A 23899-nucleotide genomic window follows, 5' to 3' on the forward strand; every position below is an offset into this window, starting at 1 on the left:
GAGGAAGGAAGGGCTGGCCGGCAGGATACAGGGCTGGGAAGGTATGCGAGGAGCCAAGGGATTTCACCTCTCAGCCTGGAGCTCTCATCTTTCCTGCAACCGCCTGGGGAAAAAGATTCTCTGGACCTTCCGGCACTCAGATGCAAAGAAGAGAACTGCCGCAGACACTTCTGAGCATGGCCAGTGACCAGTGCTAGCAAGAGCAGGGCAGAAGGAGAGCGGCTGGTCTGGGGTAAACCACCTGGAGACAAACCATCCTTCTCCATCGGTGCACCAGCTCCTTCACTACAGGCTGCGGCACCGCTCCTCACCTCTCAGCAGACCCTCAGCGACCACTGCAGAGCGGAGCCAGAAAGGATCACTGCTTCTCTTTCTGAGAGGTCAGAGAGGTGAAGGACATACCAAGACGGGGCAGGAAGGGACAAAGTCCAGACCAGAAACCAGATGTCTGGCCATTAGTTGGATGTAATCACAAAAGGACTTGGGCATTCATCAAAAAAAAAAAAAGTTCTTCCATATATACACAATGATGTTGAAAATACTTCAGAATAACATGGAGTAAGCAGATATAAATACAAAGAAATCCAGATCAGCCCTGCGGGCATCATCTGAACCCGGTGATGCCACACAGGGTTTCACTGTACCAGTCTCTCACTTTCTGGTTGACTTTTTCCATAATAAAATATTTTAAAATACCTCAGCACTCAACAATCATATAACTTGGCTCCTTGACCCTCAGGAATCTGAATTTAAAAAGAGAAAAATGAGTGTCACATGACAAGGTGGATTAGCTCAGGGCTCCGACGGTAGAGGAGGAATAGGATTTTAATAACATATGATTTCAAAACCTATTGTTCTGAGTCTGTACACAGAGTTCCTTTCTTCTTAAACTTGAGAAGCGCATTACAATCAGAAGTGTATTACAATTAGAAAGTCTGCTCTTTAGCCTCACTCAAATGGCAGAGCATAAAACATATTTTATGGTGCTGGGCACAGTTCCTGCATCTCAGCTGCACTTACAGTACTAAAACCTATGACACCACTGCAAGAGTGGTGATGGGGATATCCACTCACTGTCCCTATCTGTGCAGTAAAACCATCTATAGGACCTTCCCTGGCCAGAGGTCCCACTGGCAATAAAGCCCACTGGTTTAGCACGGTGAAGTTCTAGATCATAATGGAAATCGCCATGAGAAACATAAATTACTATATATTTTGCTCCGGATGCTGTTCATACACGTTTTATCTTAATCACGTCCATCGAAAACAGGTTCATCGAAATCTTAGCCTCATAGAGCTCATATGGGGGCTCTGCAGAGGATGAAAGAGGAGGCTTCCTGGCCACCCCAGCCTGAAACCAGAGAAGCTCTTCCTGATCTGATCTCTGCTGGGTAAGCTTCCTCCTGCCCAGACTGCACTGAGCAAAGTGGAAACAGGCAAATCCGATGCCTACAGAGGCAGGCAGGAAGCAGAGCTGCAGACAGCTGTGGGCATGGTGGAGAGCTGGCGACAGGTATTCGACCAAAGGTGACCCTGCTCTGCTCCAGCCGAGTGCCCAAGCTTTGGGTGTTTACATGAAATCTCCTGGTGGTGGTTCTTTGTTTAACCTGGTAATTCTTAAAAATTAGAAACACTGTAGTGTAAACGAACCATGCCTATCAGTTAGATAGCATTGACATTTCTCCCAATTCCGATGTGGGTGGGAAACCCGCTGTCAGAAGACACAGTGACTAACAGGCCACTCGGTTCCCTGGCCCACCAGATAAGCAGCTACTGCTTCTCACACAGGCTGGACTGTGAGCAGCTCAAAGGAATGGGCCCTGTTACACTCATTCTTCTGAGCATGCAGCCAATGGCCAGACCATGTACAAAAGCAAAACTCCAACCCAAAATCGATAGCAACCTGCCCAGAAAGCCAGCTCACCGCCTTGAAGTGAGACCTGTAGGAAGCCAGGTCAGTACCCCAGCAACCAGTCCAGAAGCCAAAACTAACCTGCAATCATGGCCCAAAAGGACCAGGGCGGGATCAGTAACTGATACTACCCTAAATGATTTTATTTTACATTTTAGAGATGGGGTCTCACTGTCATCTAGGCTGGAGTGCAGCGGCACAATCATAGCTCACTACAGCCTTGATCTCCTGGGCTCCAGCGATCCCCCCAGCTCAGTCTCCCCTGTAGCTTGGACTACGAGCACGAGCCACTATGCTCAGTTAACTTTGTTATTTCTGGAGACCCTGAGGTCTCGCAGTGTTGCCCAGGCTGGTCTCAAACTCCTGACCTCAAGTGATCCACCCACCTCAGCCTCCCAAGGAGCTGGGACTACAGGCGTGTGCCATCATGCTCAGCAGCTTCCCCAATTTTTATCCGTTTCTAAGGGACAACAAACCAGAGAAGGCCGCATATGTACTTCTAACCAATCACACAGGACACCCCGCTTCTGGTTAGCTGTCTCCAGCTTGCCCCAGCCAGCAGCCTCCACTTGGGGCACACCTGAAGCCTCCCCACTCCTCTGCCTCCCTTGCTGGAGCAAGCTCTGGATAAGCAGCCACTGCCTGCTCTCCACTTATGTTCACACTGTCTTCATGAAGTACTCAATTTGGTGGCCATTCTAGGGTTAAGCAGGAGCGAAGAGGTGGCTGGCATGAAGGCGCCCAACCGGAGTCGTCTCTGACAGGCGTGCCCCGGCAACCTTCCTTTTCCCCACTCATGACAGCCCGAAGCAGAAAACAGCCTCCAACATTCTCCTGGTGTCCCCTCTAGCGTTCTCCTTCTGTCCGTCCTTCACATGCAACTGAGTGGAGCCAGGCCCCAGCACCCAGCCTGGAAGCTGCCTGGCGCTCCACCCTCAACCTATATTCCCACCACCTTCTGTCCCCCACTCTGCCCTCTGCCACCCCACACCAAGCTCCTTCCCATCTCAGCCCCTTCACTCCTGCTGCCTTCCCCTTGGAAAGCATTGCCTGCAGAACTCTGCAGGCTGCCCCTCATCACCCAGGCATTGCCACATATGGCAGCTCTGCAGAAAGCACTGAGCAGAGGCCCTGGCTGAAGCCACACCCCAGGCCTGCTCTACTGAGGGACTCAATGCTTTTTCCTTCCAGCACTTAGCACCGCACACTACCACACTGTTTGCCTCTGAGTTGCTGTCTTTCTCTTTCTAAGCAGAATGTCAGCTCCCTGAAGGCTGGGACCTGCTCATCCTGTTCACCACAGTACCCCAACATTCAGCTGACAGTCTAGATGTATCTGTCAACCAGCAGAGGAAAATGTGCCATACCGGTGGTGACCATGCTTTCTGGATTTTCTAGGAAAACCCCAACAAACAGAATTCAGTCCTATGGTCTACACAGTAATTCCCATCACGCTATCACACCAGCACCATGGGTCTGCTGATAGTCACCCCCACTGCCCACCCCCAGCAACTGGGATTAGATGGCAAGTTAAGGGGCAGAAAAGGAAGGAAGAGGCAGTGGCGAGCATGAAGTGAAGGTGTGCCCCAAGTACTCTGTGCCAGGCACTGAACATGTATTCTCTTGCTTAACCCTCACAACTCTTCCATGAGATGAATGTGATGTCCCTTATAACACAGAAAGCTGAGACTCAGAAAAGTAAAAGAACTTTCCCAAGACCCTGGAAGAAACAGGACTTGAACTCATGCCCTTGAAAAATGGCTTCCAGCCAGCAGTCTGTCCCAATCACACTGACCTCATTCCCAGTTCTCCCACGCACCAGCACATAACCTGTGGGATTCAGTTCAAAATGCATTCCCAAACAAATGATGTACGTGCCTAGGGGAGCGTGGCGCACAGAAATCCTGGCTCAGCAACTCCATGGGGGCCAGAATCCCATGCTGCAGGCATGAGAAACGGGCAGGACTTGGACACATCTAGGCCAGTAAGAGCCAGAGGCAGAAAAACAACATCAGCTTCCTTGTGGTTACAGAGCTTCTTCAACCCAAAGATTCTGGTCTAAGCACTAAATAACCGCCGGCTGTCAATTCCGTATGTTGAGAAATTCATCGAGTCACACGTTAGATGTTACTTTTCACACTAATTTCTTGCCACTTTTCAGTTATGATCCCAGACTTTATCTGCCCTGATTAACCGAAAGGCAGACCAGCTGTGACAGCGGTAAGCTGATTAAATGCTCATCGTGGCCAAAGGGGAGAACTGTACAATGAAATCACTAAGAACAGAAGGAAAGTTTACTGGGAGCCAGCTTTTAATCATGATCGAGTCTTTCTTGGGAAGAGAAGGTGCTTACAAATAGGATTACAGACAGGATGGAATACTGAACCAAAATGTCAACTTCGCCGTGATTCATCATAAACACACGTAGCCTGAGGATGTACAGGAGGCCTGCGTTAGACAACGAAGCAGATACAGGCGTGTAAATCAGCATGCTAGGAAGAAACCTGGGATGAAGGCAGGTAAGAGGGTTGACAAAAATGGAAAATCTTTATCAAAACCTAATGTGCCTAAGACACTCGATTCACTCATCTAGTTTTGACACGTATTTCAGCTACCTGGTTTTTGCCCAAACATCAAATTATTTACTCTGCTCACTGAAATAATTCTAAATCTAAATTTTTTAATCTAAAACTGTAGACATTTTAACCTAACTTGTTCTTAAAATGATACTTTAAAATCTCACTAAAAACATAAAACATAATAATATAGCATAATTAATTCTAGAATGTTAGTGCTGGAGAGTATGGAACTGTACCTCATAGCAATCTGGCAACCATAAAATAAGAATAAATTTAGGGAAGTATTTTAAACCTAACAGGTAAAAATGGGATTATTTTTTGAAACAGGGTCTTGCTCTGTGGCCCAGCTGGAGTACACTGGCACACTCTTGGCACACTGCAACCTCTGCCTCCTGGGCTCAAGCGATCCTCCCTCCTCAGCTGTGGCTACAAGCTCATGTCACCAGGCCCGACTAATTTTTTAATGTTATATAGATACAGTGTTTTGCCACGTTGCCCAAGTTGGTCTCAAACTCCTGAGCTTGAGTTATCTGCCTGCTTTGGCCTCCTAAACTGCTGGGACTACAGGCATGAGCCACTGTACAGGCCAAGAAGGAGACACTTACCTTGTCTCTAAGTACCTCCCTAAAACACACGTATTAATCACACAGAAAAAGAGTAATTGTATGCAGGAGAAACCTGGCTGACCCCATCAACACCAAACCCCACCTGGTGGGATGCAGAGAGATCACAATGCCACTTCTATATGACACCTGCAAAAATAAAAGGCAAACCTAGATCTGATTAGGAGGAAGTTCCAGACAAGTCTAAGCTGAGGAACATTCTATAACTTGCACATGTGGCTACTGACCACTTAAAATGGGGCCAATCTAAACTAAGATCTGCCATAAGTGTAAAATACACGTTGGATTTCAAAGACATATTTCCGTCACCCCCAATATGATTTGGCTGTGTCCCCACCCAAATCTCCTCTTCAGTCGTAGTTCTCATAATCCCCATGGGTCGTAGGAGGTAACTGAATCATGGGGCAGTTACCTTCATGCTGTTGTCATGATAGTGAGTTCTCAAGAGATCTGATAGTTGTAAGGGGCTTTTCCCCTTTTGCTCAGGACTTCTCCTTCCTGCCTGTCACCATGTGAAGAAGGATGTGTTCGCTTTCCCTTCCACCATGATTGTAAGTTTCCTGAGGCCTCCCAGTCATGCTGAACTGTGAGTCAATTAAACTTATTTCCTTTATATCTTCATTAGCAGCATGATAATGGACTAATACACCCCCCAAGTCTCCTCATGCCTCTTTGTAATACCTCCCACCCATCCAACATCCTGTCCCTCCTCTACGCCATCCCCAGGCAACCACTGAACCATCCTGTCGTGACAGTCAGGTACACATTGTCTAGAATTTCACATAAATGGCTTTCTACTCTTTCGCCTAGCTTCTTACACTCCACAGACATCATTCTGAGATTCATTCACATTCTAGCATATAGCAATAGCTCATTTACTTTTGTTGCTGAGTAGCATGGATTTATCAAGGTTTGTTCATCTGTTCACCTGCTAATGGACAGTTAGGTGTTCACAATTTGGGGCCATTACAAATAAAGATACTCCATCTCCACACAAGCCTTTGTGTGGGCATATATTTTCATATCTCTTGAGTGAATGGCTAAGAGGAATGGCTCAACCATAGGAAACTGCCACACCGTTTTCCTAAATGGCTGTCCCATTTTACATTCCCAAGAGTAGTATATGAGAGTTCCAGTTCCTCCACGTTCTCACCCATACTTCCTTTGCGCAGTCTTTTTCATTTTAGCCATATTCTAATACACATGCAGTAGTGGTTCACTGTGGTTTTAGTTTGCATTTTTTTCAATGTCTAATGATGTTGAGCATCTTTTCATGTGCTCATTTGCCATCTATACAACTGGACTGCAGCATCCAAATCTTTTGCACATTTCTTACTGGATTGTATGTTTTTTCTCTTTTTTTTTTTTTTTTTTTTTTTTAGACAGAGTCTAGCTCTGTCACCAGGTGCCAGGCTGGAATGCAGTGGTGCAATCTCAGCTCACTGCAACCTCCACCTGCTGGGTTCAAGCAATTTTCCTGCCTCAGCCTCCCGAGTAGCTGAGACTACAGGCATGCGCCACCACGCCCAGCTAATTTTTGTATTTTTAGTAGAGACAGGGGGTTTCACCATGTCGGCCAGGATGGTCTCAATCTCTTGACCTCGTGATCCACCCGCCTCGGCCTCCCAAAGTGCTGGGATTACAGGCATGAGCCACCACACCTAGCCTCTTTTTTCTGTTTCTGAGACAGGATCTCCCTCAGTCACCCAGGGTGGAGTGCAGTGGCATAATCTCAGCTCACTCCAACCTCCACCTCCCAGGCTCAAGCAACCCTCCCACATTAGCCTGTAGCTGAAACTACAGGCACACGCCACCAGACTTGGCTAATTTTTGTATTTTTTTTAGAGAGACGGGGTTTTGCCATGTTGCTCAAGCTGGTCTCAAACTCCTGAGCTCAAGCAATCCACCTGCTTCAGCCTCTGAGAGCTCTAGGATTACAGGTGTGAGCCACCACACCCAGCAGGGTTGTATGAACATGCTAGGAACAAGCCACCCCAGGAACATGCCATGTCTTTCCATTTATTTAAATCTCCTTTGATTTCTCTCAACAATGTTTTGTAGTTTTCCGTGTACGGGTCTAACACAATTTTGTCAAATCTATTCCTAAGCACTTCTTATTTTTAATGTTATTCATAAATGGTGCTAGTTTTACATTTCAATTTCCAAGTATCCATTGCCAGCATTTAGAAAAACAACTGACATTTGGATATCACTTTGACGACGTTACTAAATCACTTACTAGTTCTAGAAGACTTTTTGTAGATTCCATCGGATTTTCTACACAGACGATCATGTTGTCTGTGAACTGACAGTTTTGCTGGATTGTCCTTTCCAATCCTGCTACCTTTTGTTTCTTCTTGCCTGAGTACACTAGCCAGAACCAAAGTGCTGAGAACAGATATCCTTGTCCTGTTCCTGAGATTAGGGGAAAAGTATTCAGTCTTTTACCATTATGAGTGATGTCAGTTGTAGGTTTTACAGAGATCCCCTTTATCGGGTTAAGGAACTTCCCTTTTTTTCTCACTTTGCTAAGGGTTTTTAAAAAAATCAGGAATAGCTGTTGGATTTTTTTTTTTAACTCTGTGTAGAGGGCTGGGCATGGTGGCTCATGTCTATAATCCCAGCACTTTGGAAGGCAGAAGTGGGCAGATCACTTGAGGACAGGAGTTCGAGACCAGCCTGGCCAACATGGTGAAACCCCACTCTACTAAAAATACAAAAACTTGTCAAGCGTGGTGGCATGTGCCTGTAATCCCAGCTACTCAGGAGGCTGAGGCAGGAGACCTGCTTAAACCCAGGAGGCGGAGGTTATAATGAGGTGAGATCACGCCACTGCACTCCAGCCTGGGAGACAGAGCAAGACTCTGTTTCAAAAAAATAATAAAAAAATATAATAAATACAATTTATTTAATTTTAATTATTTTTTTAAAATAAAACTCTGTAGAGTTCAGACTCCTCACTTGTGCTCTAAGCCTCTTTACCCTGCTCCTTAGGATCCCTTAGCTTCCTGTAAAAACTTTCTGCCACATCACGCCAGGGCAGACATGAGATTTCGTCAAATGCTTTTTTCTGTACCTATTGAGATAAACAGAAAAAAAAATTTTTAGCATAATAAGGTGAATTACACTGATTGAGTTTCAAATACTAATACTAAATCAACCCTGCAAAATCAGGATAAACTCTGCTTGATTACGTTGTATCGTCCTTTTAAAACACTGTTAGATCAGATTTGTCAAAACTGGGTTTAGAATGTTAGCCCCTATGTTCATGAGGGGACTTGTTTGGGGTTTTCTTTCCTTGCAATGTCTTTGTCTGGTTTTGGTATCAGAATAATGCAGGTCTCATAGAAGTCATTGTAACATATTCTCTTCAATTGTGCAGAAGAGTTTGGGTAGAAACGGTATTAGTTCTCCCTTAAGTGTTTGGGCCAGGCACTGTTTTCTCTAATCCTCCCAACAGTTCTCTCCCTGGCCTTCAGAAGTTGCCCTGCTCATGAGTTCTCAGCAGGATCCCTGAGTGGAGGGGCACTTTGGAAATCCCAAGTTTTCTCTCTGTGCACCCTCGTCCGCCTTGTACCCCACTGCAAGTACTCTGCCCTGCAGCCTCTCGCTGCCTTCGTCTCCCTGAACTCTCATCTCCATCTCCTCGAGGCAGGGAGTCTGCCTAGCTCTGCCCGGGTTTCCCCTGTGCCATGGCCTAGAAACTTTCTAAAGGCACTGAGCTGGGGCAGCTGTACTGCAAGCTCCCACTATTACCTGTGGCAGAAGAAAGTTACTTGGTCCTTCCTCCAAGTTCCTGGCACAGAACTTCTGAAACCCTTAGAATTCCCTGAGTCATATGGGTGACAGAAGCATCTTTTGTTCTAATGAGGCTACTCTTGGCAGGCCCTTAGGAGAGGGCTGGTAACCAGAATGACCAAGCCTCAATCTGAAGCATGGAACTCTCAGCCCCACTTCCCAGTCTTCGGGGAGAAGAGAGGGACTAGAGATGGAAGCTCTCGCCAATGGCCAGTGAGTGATCGATCATGCCTGTGTAAAGAAACCTCCATAGAAACCCCGGAATGGCTGGGCACAATGGCTTGCACCTGTAATCCCAGCACTTTGGGAGGCTGAGGCAGGCCTATCACCTGAGGTCAGGAGTTTGAGACCAACCTGGCCAACATGGTGAAACCCCATCTCTACTAAAAATACAAAAATTAGCTGGGTGTGCTGGCGGGTTCCTATAATCCCAGCTACTCAGGAGCTGAGGAAAGAAAATTGCTTGAACCCAGGAGGCAGAGGTTGCAGTGAGCTGAGATCATACCATTGCACTCCAGCCTGGGCAACAAGAGCGAAACTCCATCTGGAAAAAAAGCAAGCCCAGAACAACAGAATTTGGAGAGCTTCAGATTATTAAACACACGGAGGTGCTGAGATGGTGGTGCACCTAGAGAGGGCACGGAAACTCCGTGCCACCCCACCTCCCACACCTGGCCCTATGCATCTCTCCTATGTGGCTGTTCCTGAGTTGTAGCCTTTATAAAAAAAACATGTAGGTAAAAAGGTGAGTCAAGTGTTTTCCGGAGTTCTATGAATCATTCTAGAAAATTATCAAACCTGAAGAGGGAGTTATGGGAACCCCTGATATACAGCCATTGGTCGGAAGTACAGGTAGCCTGGGACTTGTAACTGGCTTGGGTCAGTCCTGTGACAATGAGCCTTCGAACTTGTGGGATCTGAGGCTAACTCCAGGCAGATAGTGTCAGAATTAAATTGAATTGTGGAATGCCCAGTTGTTATCTAGAGAATTAGAGAAGCAGTGTTAGAAAAGATACCACATCAGGTGCCAAGAGAAAAAGAAACTGTCGTTGCCTGCCTCTCGAAAGACTACTGTCCTGTGCTGACTCATGTCCCGTGTTTCATATTTTGCCGATTTTTTAACTATTTTAGGCAAGAAGGTGTATTGAGCCCTGTTGCTCCATACTGGCCAAGAGTGGAAAACTTCAAATACAAGCTTTCTCCCAAGTTTAAAGTTTCAAAACTTCAACCACCACACCCGAGGCCTCCTGTGCCTACCACTATCAAGGCAGCCTATTTTGGAATCATCTGACTCCATGTCTGTATGATTGATGAGAGCCAAGGTAAAATAAAACTTTAATCTCTGAGTCACTGGTCCCTAGCACAGAGGCCTGGCTCTCTTGGGAGCCCAGGGAAGCTTTGCTGGTTGAATGAATGTACGTGTGGAGGTAAGCCCTGGGTCAAAAACCTAAGAACACAGGTCCCCAGCGCCGTTCTGAAAGGCTCGACCCAAAGCCTGCACTGAACCTGAGAACCAAATCTAAACTCTTCACCAGCCAGGAGAATTGGGGACTTTGTTTCCCCTTATGACAGTAAGAAGAGAACCCAATAGAATAAGAAGGGCTTTGACAAACTGGACAAATGCCCTGGGAAATGGCAATTCGAAGAACTTGCAGTTTCAATCACTCCCTTGTTTCATAATTTTCTTAGAATCTAAATATTTTTCTAGTTGGTACAAGGGGACTTTCCTGGCCATCTCTTCAAAAGATAGGAAATTAATAATATTCGGTCTTGCGAGTATCCACTTAAGTTTAGATCATTCCCATCATTTCTTGCTTCAAAATCTCCCTAATAACAAGAACGCACATTAACAAGTCTTTTTCTTATTTTCCTTTCATGAGGATAGGAGAAAACAGATTAGCTCTACCCTGTTCACCCTGGCTAGAACCATATCTAGGCGCAAAGAAATGGTACACAGTGTGAAGAATAAATCAATTCCTAGACACATTCTACAGGACTTTCCTAAGTTAGATCATAACAATTTTAAAGGTCAAATACAGGCAAAAACACTTTCAGTCTTAGTACCAAGCCATCATGTGGCTCCTTGCAGTGACCTGTGAAACTTCCCCACCAACATTAAAGATTACAGTCAGGACTCACAGGAGAAAAAAAGAGAAAAGGACTAAATTGTCAGGTAGATAAGAGGTTAAGGATTAACACAAGCATTCTTTTTTTTTTTTTTTTTTTTTTGAGTAGAAGGCTCACTGTGTTGCCAAGACTGGAGTGCGATGGTGCAATCGCTGCTCACTGCAACTTTCACCTCCCCTGCTCAAGCGATCCCTGTGCCTCAGCTTCCCAAGTAGCCAGGACCGTAGGTGCATGTCCCCATACCTGGCTAATTTTTTTGGTATGTTTGGTAGAGACTGGGTTTCACCATGTTACTAAGGCTGGGACAAGGGTTCTTATACCCACCCCTGGAGGATATTGAGAGGTAGGTTTAAAGCCCTACCATGATTTTTTTATTTTTTGAGACACAGTCTTGCTCTGTCGCCCAGGTTGAAGTGCAGTGGCATGACCTTGGCTCACTGCAACCTCCACCTCCTGGGCTCAAGTGATTCTCCTGCCTCAGCCTCCCAGTAGCTGGAACTACAGGCTTCCATCACCATGCCTAGCCAATTTTTGTATTTTTAGTAGAGAAAGAGTTTCACTATGTTCACCAGGCTAGTCTTGATCTCTTGACCTCAGGTGATCCACCTCTCAGCCTCCCACAGTGCTGGGATTACAGGCATGAGCCACCACACTGGGCCACTACCATGCTTTTTTTTTTTTTTTTTTTTTTTGGCAATCTTATTTATTTATTTATTTATTGACTGTGTATTTGGGCTCTGGGATACATGTGCACATCCTGCATCCTGCAGGATTACTGCATAGGTACATACATGTCATGGTGGTTTGCTGTCTCCATCCCCACCCCCACACCTGCCATCGCCTACATCAGGCATTTCTCCTAGTGTTATCCCTCCCCATCCTCCCCACCCCACCTCTCCCCACTGTCCCTCCCCTCCCCTCCCCCACAAAACCTAGCCCTGTGAGTGTTGTTCCCTTCCCTGTGCCCAAGTGTTCTCATTGTTCATCACCCGCCTATGAGTGAGAAAATGTGGTATTTGGTTTTCAATGTGTCAGCCTGCTGAGAATGATGTTTTCTAGGTTCATCTATGTCTCCACAAAGGACATGAACTCATCGTATTTTATGGCTGCATAGTATTCCATGGTGTATATATGCCACATTTTTTTTGGTCCAGTCTATCATTGACGGGCATTTGGGTTGGTTCCAGGTCTCTGTTACATAAACAGCGCCGCAATGAACTTATGTGAGCATGTGTCTTTATGATAGGACGATTTATAAATTGTTCTACCATGCTTTTTAAAGAGCAAGAGAAACTAGCTTAACAGCTATAACATCCCCTTTCAATGCAAGAGTCTCTCACCAAAGATCCCCTCTGCCAGTGCAAATGCACCACATTTACTTTTACCGCGGGATGGCTCTCAAGCCTAGCACTATCTCACTCTCGGCTTCAAATACTTCAAGAGGGCTACACTGTCCACGGAAGCAGAAGCAGAAGCCATCACTATGGTGTACAGGGTTCTTCAGTCTGTAAACCTACACCCGAAAAGAATGTATTCTCTTCCCACACATCATATATTCTTGTATAGGGATTCCTAGGGTAGGTTATTAGTAGGTCAATTAGGTTTGGATATACAGAATTAAACACAGTTCAACAGGCTAACTTGCTCCTGGGCATTGTCAAGCTCCCAGAATTCCCCATGGAACGCCTCCACGGTCCAGTGCTGTGGAGAACGCATCTTAGGGGATGCTACTCTCCAGACACTGCAAACTGCTTCTTCTCTAACGCGCCACCCTCACCACCCTCTTTCATTCTTCCTTCTTTGCACATCTTGAAAGAATATTTGTTTCTGTTCTGTCTCCTTCTCACTCTCATTCACCGCTCACCTCTCTGGGATCAGGCTGTGAACTCTACCACGCTGCAGAAACTGCAGTGCTCTGAATGCTGGCATCTACCTTTTCTCATGTCCTTTCACATTTGGAAAAGTCAACAAGTAATGTTCATTACTTATGTATGCATTTGTATTTGCATAAAAGTGGGCGGGAAGAAGATGTAATACACTCGTGAGGTGCTTGCCTTTGGGGACAGGAGGAACACGTTTTCTGGTGTCCCTTCACCCTCTCCCAGCTCACTGCAAGGAGCTATAGGATGCTGAGGACTAAGAATGAACGTGTCTTTGACTTTTTTGTGTCCCCTCACCTGTGTACTTGGTCCCTGTGTACCTGTACACATCCTTTCTCACATCTCTTGGCTTGGCTCACTTCTATGTCAGTTTTTTTGTTCTTCTTTTGAAAATTAAAAACACAGAGAGAAGGGCAAAAATGCAGAATCAAAACCAAATACCTGACATCCCATTCATCAGAGGTGACAACCATTAGACTATGCTAATGATGTCATGTGGTTAGGCTAATAATGTCACATTGGCTTCAAGGCTTTTCTTTTTAATAAAGGAACATAACAGGATAAAAAGGAAGGGTCCTGTATTTCTGCTGACAGCCCACTCCCACCCTGCCTCTACCCCACAGAGCCAAGCACGTCACCAGTGTCCTGCATCTTCTTCCGGTCCGCTTTTAAGCCTTTACACGGAAATGCATTCACAAGCAATGAAAATCATCTTGTACTTCACAAAAAACAACACAATCACATCATACAATAAGCATACTCATCACCTTTCGTTTTCAACGCGCAAAATCTAATCAGCAAGCTCTAGCCACCCATGCTGGCACGCAATTCAACAGTATCTGCCAGTGCTGATTAAACTGATCTGTCAACACTGATCCTATGGCTTCTTCCGCTATCTCCAATTACTGAGAACTCAGCACCAGGTCTTGTCTCCAAGGGCTTCTTGTTTGCCCCTCCCAGTGGCCCCCTGAGATGCCCCAAATGCCTTCAGTTGACACAGGGCAGGGACACACTCTCCAGGTCTGGCCCACTCTAAGCCTGTGCCTTTAAATGCTGTGTTAAGCTGCCCCATTTTTTTTGTTTGCTTTGTGATTTTTTTCTTTTCTTAAATAAAAAAATTGAGAGGGTCGCGCAACGTTGCCCAGGCTGGTCCCAAACTCCTGGCCTCAAGCAATCTTCTCACCTCGATTCCCGAAGTGTGGGGATGACAGGCATGAGCCACCACATCTGGCCAAGCTGCCCTGTGTCCATCAATGGCCCACTGAGCACTGTCCCTACGCCAGATGTCTTGTACGTATCATGTCTCTCAATTCCCTGAACCACGCACTTACTTAGATGTTAAGTACAATTACTGTCCCCACTTTGGAGATAAGGAAACTGAGGCTGGGGCAGGTGCTGGAGGCTTGGTGTGAACCACAACTATACAGCTTCAGACTCCAAGTTTTTATCCATGGAGCTAAATGTCAGGTTTACTTGGAAAAAAAATCAAAATGGAAGATGAAATTAGAAAGATGAGCCAGTGTGGCCGGGCATGGTGGCTGTAATCCCAGAATTTTTGGAGGCCAAGGCGGGAGGATCACCTGCGGTTAGGAGTTCAAGACCAGCCTGACCAACATGGCGAAACCCCGTCTCTATTGAAAAATACAAAATTAGGTGGGCATGGTGGTGCATGCCTATAATCCCAGTTACTCAGGAGGCTGAGGCAAAAGAATCACTTGAGCTCAGGAGGCAGAGGTTGCAGTGAGCCAAGATGGCACCACTGAACTCCAGCCTGGGCAACAAGAGCAAAACTCTATCTCAAAAAAACAAAAATTAGCTGGGCATGGTGGTACACACCTGTAATCACAGCTATTCGGGAGGCTGAGGCTGGAGAATCGCTTGAACCCAGGAGGTGGAAGTTGCCGTGAGGCAAGATCGCACCATTGCACTGCAGCCTGGGCAACAAGAGTGAAACTCCACCTCAAAAAAAAAAAAAAAGAGACCTGTGTAAGATTGTGAAGAGGCTTAGAGGCTTGAATGCTCAGGCCAGGAGTACTGGTTAACATGTTACATGGTATTGTACCTACATCCCTGGTCCCTGATCAACACAGAACCAGAGCACCCTGGGAACAGGGAAACGGTACTCACGGTCATGGACCTTGTAGCAGTGCTTCTGCATGCGCTTCACGTCCCACTCCTCTAGCACGCCATGCGTCATCAGCAACTGGAGGAAGCGCCGGTGGACATCAGTCATGACGCCCGTTCTCCTTGCACTGCCCTGCATGTGGGAACGAACTGAAAAGGAAGTTAATGACACTAGTCATCCCCAAGCACATCACAAGCAATGTCCTAGGTCTTGTACTAATTTTCACGAACAAATATAAATTTGCCATCATTTTTAAAATGCATTCTTCATGCTGACTACTACAAAGGTGAGAAGACGAACACGAATCACAGCAAATTAGGACTGGGCAGTGGAAAGAGGTGTGTATCCTGGAGTCAGAATGCCGGGGTTCAGGGCCTGGCTTTCGCACTTATTGGGTGTGTGAAATTGAGCAACTTCAGTCTCCACGTGCTTCAGTTTCTGATCTGTAAAGTAAGAATAATAACAGAAACATCCTCTGCAGAATTGCTACGAAGATTAGATGGGTTAATACATGTAATAGCCTGGTAACATAGTAAGCACTAAATAAGTGTGAGCTACTTTTACTATTAGGCAATTCTGGGTCTAACCCTTGGCTCAGCCTGTTACCAGATCTATGGCCTTGGAGAAATTTAGCAGAGGCCTCGTTTTCTCACCATAAAATTATAATAAAGTTTATTACTGAGAGAACTGCGAGTAAACACTTAATAAATGTTAGTTTCCTCCTCTCCCCAAACCACTAATAAAACAACTATCATGGTAGGACTTCAGGCTGTTTTTTAAATCTCCTGCTCGCTAATAAAATGGATTCTTTCTATCAACCACAGAGATCACAGCTAATAAAAGTATTCCGCAAGCACTGATCAAAACGCCAGCTACTGCAATGGAACACGCAATGCAGGGCTAAGAATGTGGATTTGGAGCTAAACAGGAAGCACTGAGACCAGAAAGTCCCAGACCTGCCCGATCCGAAGAATGTCCGAATGTGCATATTAACAATACAGATTCCCAAACCCTTTCCTGGATGTTCTGACCACAGTGGGTCCTGGAATTCTGAGGTGTTTACATTCATTTTAGGTGATGTCATGATCTGACAAGAAATTCACTGCTGCCTTGGGCAGACACTGCACGCAAACATTTTTAGCTACCATGCTCAGCCTCCCTAAGGCCCAGTCTTTTCATCTCTAAAACAGGGAAACCAGTAGCTATCTCAAAGACATAGAGGAAGCCTAAAGGAGTTCCAACTACCAAAGGCTTGCCAAGCACCTGGCACATAAAGGACAAGCAAGATGGCTAATTATTGTGCTTCCTCTTTTTTTCTTTTAAGATGGAGTCTCGCTCTGTTGCCCGGGCTGGAGTGCAATGGCAGGATCTTGGCTCACTGTAACCTCTGCTTCCTATGTTCCAGTGATTCTCTGGCCTCAGCCTCCTGAGTAGCTGGGACTACAGGCATCTGCCACTGTGCCTAACTAATTTTTGTATTTTTAGTAGAGACGGGGTTTCACCATGTTGGCCAGGCTGGTTCGAACTCCTGACCTCAGACGATCCACCGGCCTCGGCCTCCCCAAGTGCTGGGATTACAGGCGTGAGCCACCACGCCCAGCCAGTGCTGTTCTTTAACCGCATCCTCAACTGGACCTCAGGACTGTGAAGATGTACCATCTTATAACCAGTTCCTCCAACTGCCTGCTAGAAAGACATCCTCCAGCTCACCAAATCTGCACCTCAACAAAACCTACGTTAGACTCATCCTCTCCTTCCATCTCCTCAGCCCTTTTCCTCTCCCAAGTTCTTCTCTTTACAAATGATCTGGTGTGGACGGTGCAGTCCACACAATCATACCACATACCTGAGCATCAAACTCTGGTCCTCTCTCCTTAAATCTCAAATCCAGCCAGTCATCGACTCTATTTCCTATCACTAGGGCCAACGCCATGTCAATGTACTTAGCACCCCCATATTTGCCAGTGGTTGTCCTTTCTGGGCACAGGGATAGAATGTGCCAGGCTAAAAAAATTGACTTATGGACAGGTGGGGTGGCTCACACCCGTAATCCCAGCACTTTGGGAGGCCGAGGCCGGCAGATCACCTGAGGTCAAGAGTTCAAAACCAGCCTGACCAATATGGTGAAAACCTGTCTCTACTAAAACAACAAAAATTAGCTAGGCGTGGTGGCAGGCGCCTGTGGTCCTAGCTACTCGGGAGGCTGAGATAGGAGAATTGCTTGAACTTGGGAGGCAGAGGTTATAGTGAGCCACGATCATGCCACTACACTCCAGCCTGGGCAACAAAGCAAGACTCTATCTTGAAAAAAAAAAAAGAAAGAAAGTACTTCTATCCTGCAAACAAAGGATCTCGCTACAAACTCAGGGTCTTTAGCAGGAAGACCGTGTTACCTAGCTGTGTTTTAGGAACATTATCTCCTCTGGCATCTCGGAGGTATAGAGGAAAGAAACGGGAGGCGAAGAGTCCAGAAAGCAGTCTACGGAAGGGATCCTACAAAAGGGGATGAGGGCATCACCGAGGCTCAGCAGTGGGGACAAATGATATGAATCAGAGCCAGTGTGATCCTATCCAATCTCAAGCAGAATAAGCTCTAAAATACCCACCTAAGTACATCCTAGTGGAAGTACACAATACCATAGATTAAAAGCAACCAAGGAAAAAGTCAGATGACTTCTAAAGAGCAGTCCTTCCACTGACAGCTGACCTCACAATGGCACCTATGGAAGTCGGTCACAGTGGAAAAATACCTCCTATGCTGGCAGGGGTGTCTCAACAGAGAATTCTCTATCCAGCTAAAGACTGAGAGTAAGACAAAAACATCTCCAAACAATGAAAAACTGAAGGAGCAAGTGAGGAGATGCTCCCTAAAGGAAATTCCAGAACATGCAGTTCAGGAAGAAAGAAAGCGAGGCAGGTTGGAAGGTCTAAAATGCAGGGCAGAATAAAGAGCAAAAAACTTTGGTAAATATGTGGTTAAATCCAAGTTAATTGTATAAAACAGTAAAAATCTGAAGAAATGCTTCTATCTTCAAAGAAAAAAGTTTTTAATACAACAGCAAAATGAATGAGGTTTTTTAAAACTTTAAATACGCAAAAATAATAACATAAATAGGAGGTGAGCAATCACTAGGATTCATGTCCTAATAGCCTTGTGATGACTAGGGGTAGAATCTGGACATTAATAAATTTTACACTTGGCCGGGCACGGTGGCTCACACCTGTAATCCCAGCACTTTGGGAGGCCGAGGCGGGCGGATCACAAGGTCAAGAGATCGAGACCATGGTGAAACCCCATCTCTACTAAAAAAAATACAAAAATTAACTGGGTGTGGTGGTGCATGCCTGTAGTCCCAGCTACAGGCGTGAGGAGTCTGAGGCAGGAGAATTGCTTGAACCCGGGAGGCAGAGGTTGCAGTGAGCGGAGATCACACCACTGCAGTCCAGCCTGGCACCTGGCAACAGAGCAAGGCTCTGTCTCAAAAAATGAAAATAAAAAAGATAAATGTTACACTTGCATTTTACAATTTCTAGAGTAACAACTTTAAAAAAAATAAACAGTGCATATAATTTCCAAATAGTAAAGGGGAATAATGTAATGAGAAAAAAATAATCACTTACTCCTAAAGATGGCAACAAAAGAAAGGAAAAACAAAAAACCAGGATAGGAAAAACAAGCACAAAACAACAAAATAAGTCCAGGGAAATAATCCAACTGGATTAGCAATAACAATGAATGCAAATAGACTAAATGCGCCAGCTTAAAGACAAGGACTGCTAGGTCAGATTTAAAACCATGTCAAATTAATAATGAATACAATCTACCTCTATAGTGTAAGAGTTCTGTATACGCTGGGCACACTGAGCCCAGGAGTTCAAGATCAGCTTGAGCAACATGGCAAAACCCCATCTCTACAAAAAATACAAAATTTCGCTGGCCATAATGGCATACCTCTGTAGTCTCAGCTGCTTAAGCGGCTGAGGTGGGAGGATTGTTTAAACCCAGGAGGTCAAGACTGCAGTGAACTGTGATCACACCACTGCACTCCAGGCTGGGCAACAGAGTGAGACCCTGTCTCAAAAAAAAAAAAAAAGTTTGGAGGGGCTGGGCGTGATGGCTTACGCCTGTAATTCCTGCACTTTGAGAGGCCGAGGTGGGTGAATCACCTAAGGTCAGGAGTTGGAGACCAGCCTGGCCAACATGGAGAAACCGTGTCTCTACTAACAATACAAAAATTAGCCAGGTGTGGTAGCACACGCCTATAGTCCCAGCTACTCAGGAGGCTAAGGCATGAGAATCTCTGGAACCTGGGAGGCAGAGGTTGTAGTGAGCTGAGATAGCACCATTGCATTCCAGCCTGGGTGACAGAGCAAGACTCAGTCTCAAAAAAAAAAAGAAGCTATAAAATGAACAGCAAATTAAATCCAAAAAAGGTAAAATGAGAAAATAGTAAAGGGCAGAATTATTAAGACTGGAAATAAGCATATATCTAAGGTCAACAAAACCAAAATTATTCTTTGAGAAAACATAATAAAAGTGAAAAACTTCTGACAAGATTTTCCAAGAGCTAAAACTTATAAACAAACAATATTTGGAAAGAAAAAAGGAAATTAATTGCAGATGACACAAACATCTATAATTAATAAAAGATACTTAAAGATATTATCAATATAATTAATCTGAAATTTAACTATATACAAAGTCATAGGGAATTTATTCAAAATTAATGAATGAATTATCTGAAAACCTAAACCATCCTATAACCATTAATGACATTTTATAGAAAATCCATTTCCCCACAAAGAAAACTTCAGGTCCCAATGACTTTATCAAGAAGTCCTACCAAATATTCTAGAAACAAGTAATTTCAAATGTTATACAAACAATCTCACAGCCACAAAAAAGGCAAACCCTCCCCAACCCATCTGATCAGGCTAAGCTAATTTGGCCCTGAAACCTAAAAAGGACCTCGAAAGAAAGGAAAATTATAGAAAACAAAAATCTTGCATGAACACAGCTACAATGTGTCCTAAGCAAAATGCTGACAAACTTAATCCAGACATGTAAAAGGAATGACATATCATCACTTAGGTTTATTCCAGCAATGGCTTAACCTCTAAAATGCAATCAGAGTGAGTCACCACATTAAGAAAGGAAAAAAGCATTTTAAAATCACATGGGGCTGAGAGTGGTGGCTCACACCTATAATCCCAACACTATGGGAGGCTGAGGCAGGCAGATTACTTGAGGTCAGGAGTTCAAGAAACCCCGTCTCTACTAAAAATACAAAAATTAGCTGGGTGTGGTGGTGTACGCCTGTAATCCCAGCTACTCGGGAGGCTGAGGCAGGAGAATCACTTGAACCTGGGAGGTGGAGGTTGCAGTGAGCTGAGATCGCGCCACTGCACTCCAGCCTGGGGCAACAGAGTGAGACTCCATCTCAAAAAAAAAAAAAAAAAAAATTCACATGGAACCAAAAAAGAGCCTGAATAATCAAAGCAATCCTAAGCAAAAAGAACAAAGCTGGAGGCATCGTTACCCAACTTCAAACTATACTACAGGCCTAAACAGCATGGTACTGGTACAAAAACAGGCACACAGACCAATGGAACAGAATAGAGAGTCCAAAAATAAGGCCACACATCTACAACCACCTGATCCTTGACAAAGCTGACAAAAACAAGCATTGGGAAAAGACTGCCTATTCAGTAAATGGTGCTGGGATAAGTGGTTAGTCATATGTGAAGACAGAGGCTGCCCCCCTGCCATAAGGAAGGGGATGGATTACAAAAATCAACTCAAGATGGATCAAAGACTTCAATGCAAGACCTAATACCTATAAAATCCCTGCAAGACAACCTTGGCAGTACCATCCTGAACATAGCAACGGGCAAAGATTTCACAACGAAGATACCAAAAACGATCACAATGAAAGCAGGAATTGACAAATAGGATCTAATTAAACTTCAGAACTCTGCACAGCAGAAACTAACAATAGAGTAAACAGACAACCTACAGAATGGGAGAAAATATTTGTAAACTACGCATCTGACAAAGATCTAAATATCCAGCATCCATAAGGTACTTAAATTTACAAGAGAAAAGCAACCCTATTAAAAACTGGGCAAAGGACATTTTTTAAAAGAAGACATACAAGCAGCCAACAAGCATATAAAAAAAAAAAGCTCAGTATCACTGATCATTAGAGAAATGCAAATCGAAACCACAATGAGATACCATCTCACATCAGTCAGAATGGTGATTATCAAAATGTCAAAAACTAACAGATGCTGGTGAGGTTGCAGAGAAAAGGGAACCCTTATAAACTGTTGGTAGGAGTTAAACCATTGTGGAAAGCAGTGTGGTGATTCCTCAAAGAGCTAAAAGCAGAACTCCCATTTGGCCCAGCATCCCCATTACTGGGTATATACCAGAGAAATATAAATATTCTCCCATGAAGACACATGCACGGGAATGTTCACTGCAGCACTATTCACAATAGCAGACATGGAATCAACCTAAATGGCCATCAGTGACAGACTACTAGATAAGGAAAATGTGGTACACATACACCATGGAATACTATGCAGACATAAAAAAGAAGGAGATAATGTCTTTGGCAGGAACATGGATGAAACTGAAAATTATTACCCTCTGTAAGCTAACACAGGAACAGAAGACCAAATACCACATGTTCTCACTTATAAGTGGAAGTTAAATGATGAAAACTTATGAACACAAAGAAGGAAATGACACTGTGGTCTACTTGAGGGTGGAGGGTGGGGGGTGGGAGGAAGAAGAGCAGAAAATATAACTACTGCATACTGGGCTTAATTCCTGGGGGATGAAATAAGCTGTACAACAAACTCCATGACATGAGTTGGCCTATCTAATAAACCTTCACATGTACTGCCAAACCTAAAAGTCTTTTTTTTTAAAAAAGCACATGATCATCTTAATAAATGCAGAATATACAACTGATAAAATTCAACATGTATTTACACGAAAAACAAATTTGGAATTGAAGAAAACATCTTTTATCTACTAAGTGACATCTATAAAAAAAAAAACCTACAGCAAACATATGGAAAAATGAAATGCTGGCAGTAATCACTTTAAAAACCAAACCGACCCAACTGAATCAAAGCAATTGCAATCAAAATCCCAACAGGCTTTGTGTATGTGTGTGTGCGTGATGTGACAAGATGATTCTAAAACTGTACATAGAAAACACACAGGCAAAACAGCAAAGACATTCTGGGAGAAGATAAAGGCAGGAGCACTTGTCCTACCAGCTAAAGACTTCTCATACTGGCTAGGGGTAGTCGTGTGTGCCTGTAATCCCAACACTTTGGGAGGCTGAGGTGGGCAGATCACTTGAACCCAAGAGTGCAACATCAGCCTGGGCAATATGGTGAGACCCCGTCTCTACTAAAAATAAAAATTTAAAAACAAAAAAATCCCTGGGCAGGACGGTGCCCACCGGCAGTCCCAGCTACTTGTGATATTGAGGTGGGAGGACTGCTTCAGCTCAAGATGTCGGGGCTACAGTGAGTCATGATTGCACCACTGCACGCCAGCCAGGGTGACAGAGTGAGATCCTGCCTAAAAAGAAAACACTTCTTACAAAGGTAGAGTAATGAATAAAGTATGGTAATGGTACAGAGACAGACAAGTAAGACCAGTCAGTGGAATAGAAGACAGAACTCAGAAACAGAGAGGTATACGTACGTAGATACTTGATGGTGGATTAAAGCAATCTTTACAATAAAAGATGCCAGGAAAACTTCTTATCTGTATCTGAAAAAAAATGAATAAAAGTTGATTCTTTTTTTTTTTTTTGAGACGGAGTTTCGCTCGTTACCCAGGCTGGAGTGCAATGGCGCGATCTCGGCTCACTGCAACCTCCGCCTCCTGGGTTCAGGCAATTCTCCTGCCTCAGCCTCCTGAGTAGCTGGGATTACAGGCACGTGCCACCGTGCCCAGCTAATTTTTTGTATTTTTAGTAGAGACGGGGTTTCACCATGTTGACCAGGATGGTCTCGATCTCTTGACCTCGTGATCCACCCGCCTCGGCCTCCCAAAGTGCTAGGATTACAGGTGTGAGCCACCGTAAAAGTTGATTCTTACCTCACACTATACACAAAAATCAATTCTGAAGGGAAAAGGTCATAATAAAGAAAAATCCTATAAAACTCTCAGACAATATAGAGAATACATGTATCAACCGAGGGTAGGGAAACCTTTCTTTAAGAGATACAAAAGTACAGTCATAAAAAAATATACTGATAAATTTGAATTGTGTTAAAATTAAGAACCTCTATTTACCAAAAATGCCAGAAAGGTGGAGGTTAGGGGGTACGAACTAGAGGGTATTGAAACAAACATAAGCTACATAATACAAAAGATTCATACTCAGAATGTATAAGGAATTCCTACAAATCAGGATGGAAAATACAACTGTAAAAGAAAAATGGGCAACAGAAATTTACAAAAAGGGTATGCGTAAATGATGAATAAGTACGAAAAAAAAAGATGCTCAATCTTGATGTTGTTAAATGATTATTAAAACCACAGTGAAGCAATGTCTTAGCCACCACCAGACAGACAAAAATTTTAAAAGAATGGCTGAGGCTGAAATTTTCATCTGCTGCTAGAAGAGTACAAATTCTTTTTTTTTTTTTTTTTGAGACATGGTATTGCCCAGGCTGGAATAAAGTGATGCAGTGTTGCAGGAGGAGATCCCAGTCTGCTACCCTCTGCGGCCCCTCTCTGAGCCTCAGTTTCCCCATCAGGAAAGGGGAAACCCCAAACCCCCCGTCCCAGAGTTTCACAGCCCACAGGGACTGACCCC

The 23899-nt window shown here is 44.5% G+C and overlaps 1 protein-coding gene and 1 long non-coding RNA gene across 10 annotated transcripts in view; one reads left to right on the forward strand and one right to left on the reverse strand.

Moving 5' to 3' along the window:
- Window positions 1-23899, reverse strand: part of NSMCE1 (NSE1 component of SMC5/6 complex) — a 44723-nt gene that overhangs the window by 17518 nt on the left and 3306 nt on the right. For 4 of the 9 annotated variants that reach the window (XM_035267237.2, XM_035267233.2, XM_078344981.1 and 1 more), the window contains exons 2-3: window positions 22777-22845; window positions 15047-15193 (exon numbers count right to left, since the gene is read on the reverse strand). In XM_035267237.2, coding sequence (XP_035123128.1) covers window positions 15047-15182 — 136 coding nt within the window. In that variant the 5' untranslated portion in view covers window positions 15183-15193; window positions 22777-22845. Of the gene's footprint in view, window positions 1-15046; window positions 15488-22776; window positions 22846-23899 lie in introns of all 9 variants that reach the window. The other 5 variants (XM_078344980.1, XM_035267234.2, XM_035267236.3 and 2 more) reach the window with 2 other exon arrangements.
- LOC118146223 (uncharacterized) lies at window positions 8955-11274 on the forward strand. The gene is made up of 3 exons (XR_004731790.3): window positions 8955-9125; window positions 9386-9657; window positions 10044-11274. It is a non-coding gene; the product is annotated as an uncharacterized LOC118146223 (long non-coding RNA).

The sequence above is a fragment of the Callithrix jacchus genome, chromosome 12 (genome assembly GCF_049354715.1).
Source record: "Callithrix jacchus isolate 240 chromosome 12, calJac240_pri, whole genome shotgun sequence".
NCBI classification, from domain to species: domain Eukaryota; kingdom Metazoa; phylum Chordata; class Mammalia; order Primates; family Cebidae; genus Callithrix; species Callithrix jacchus.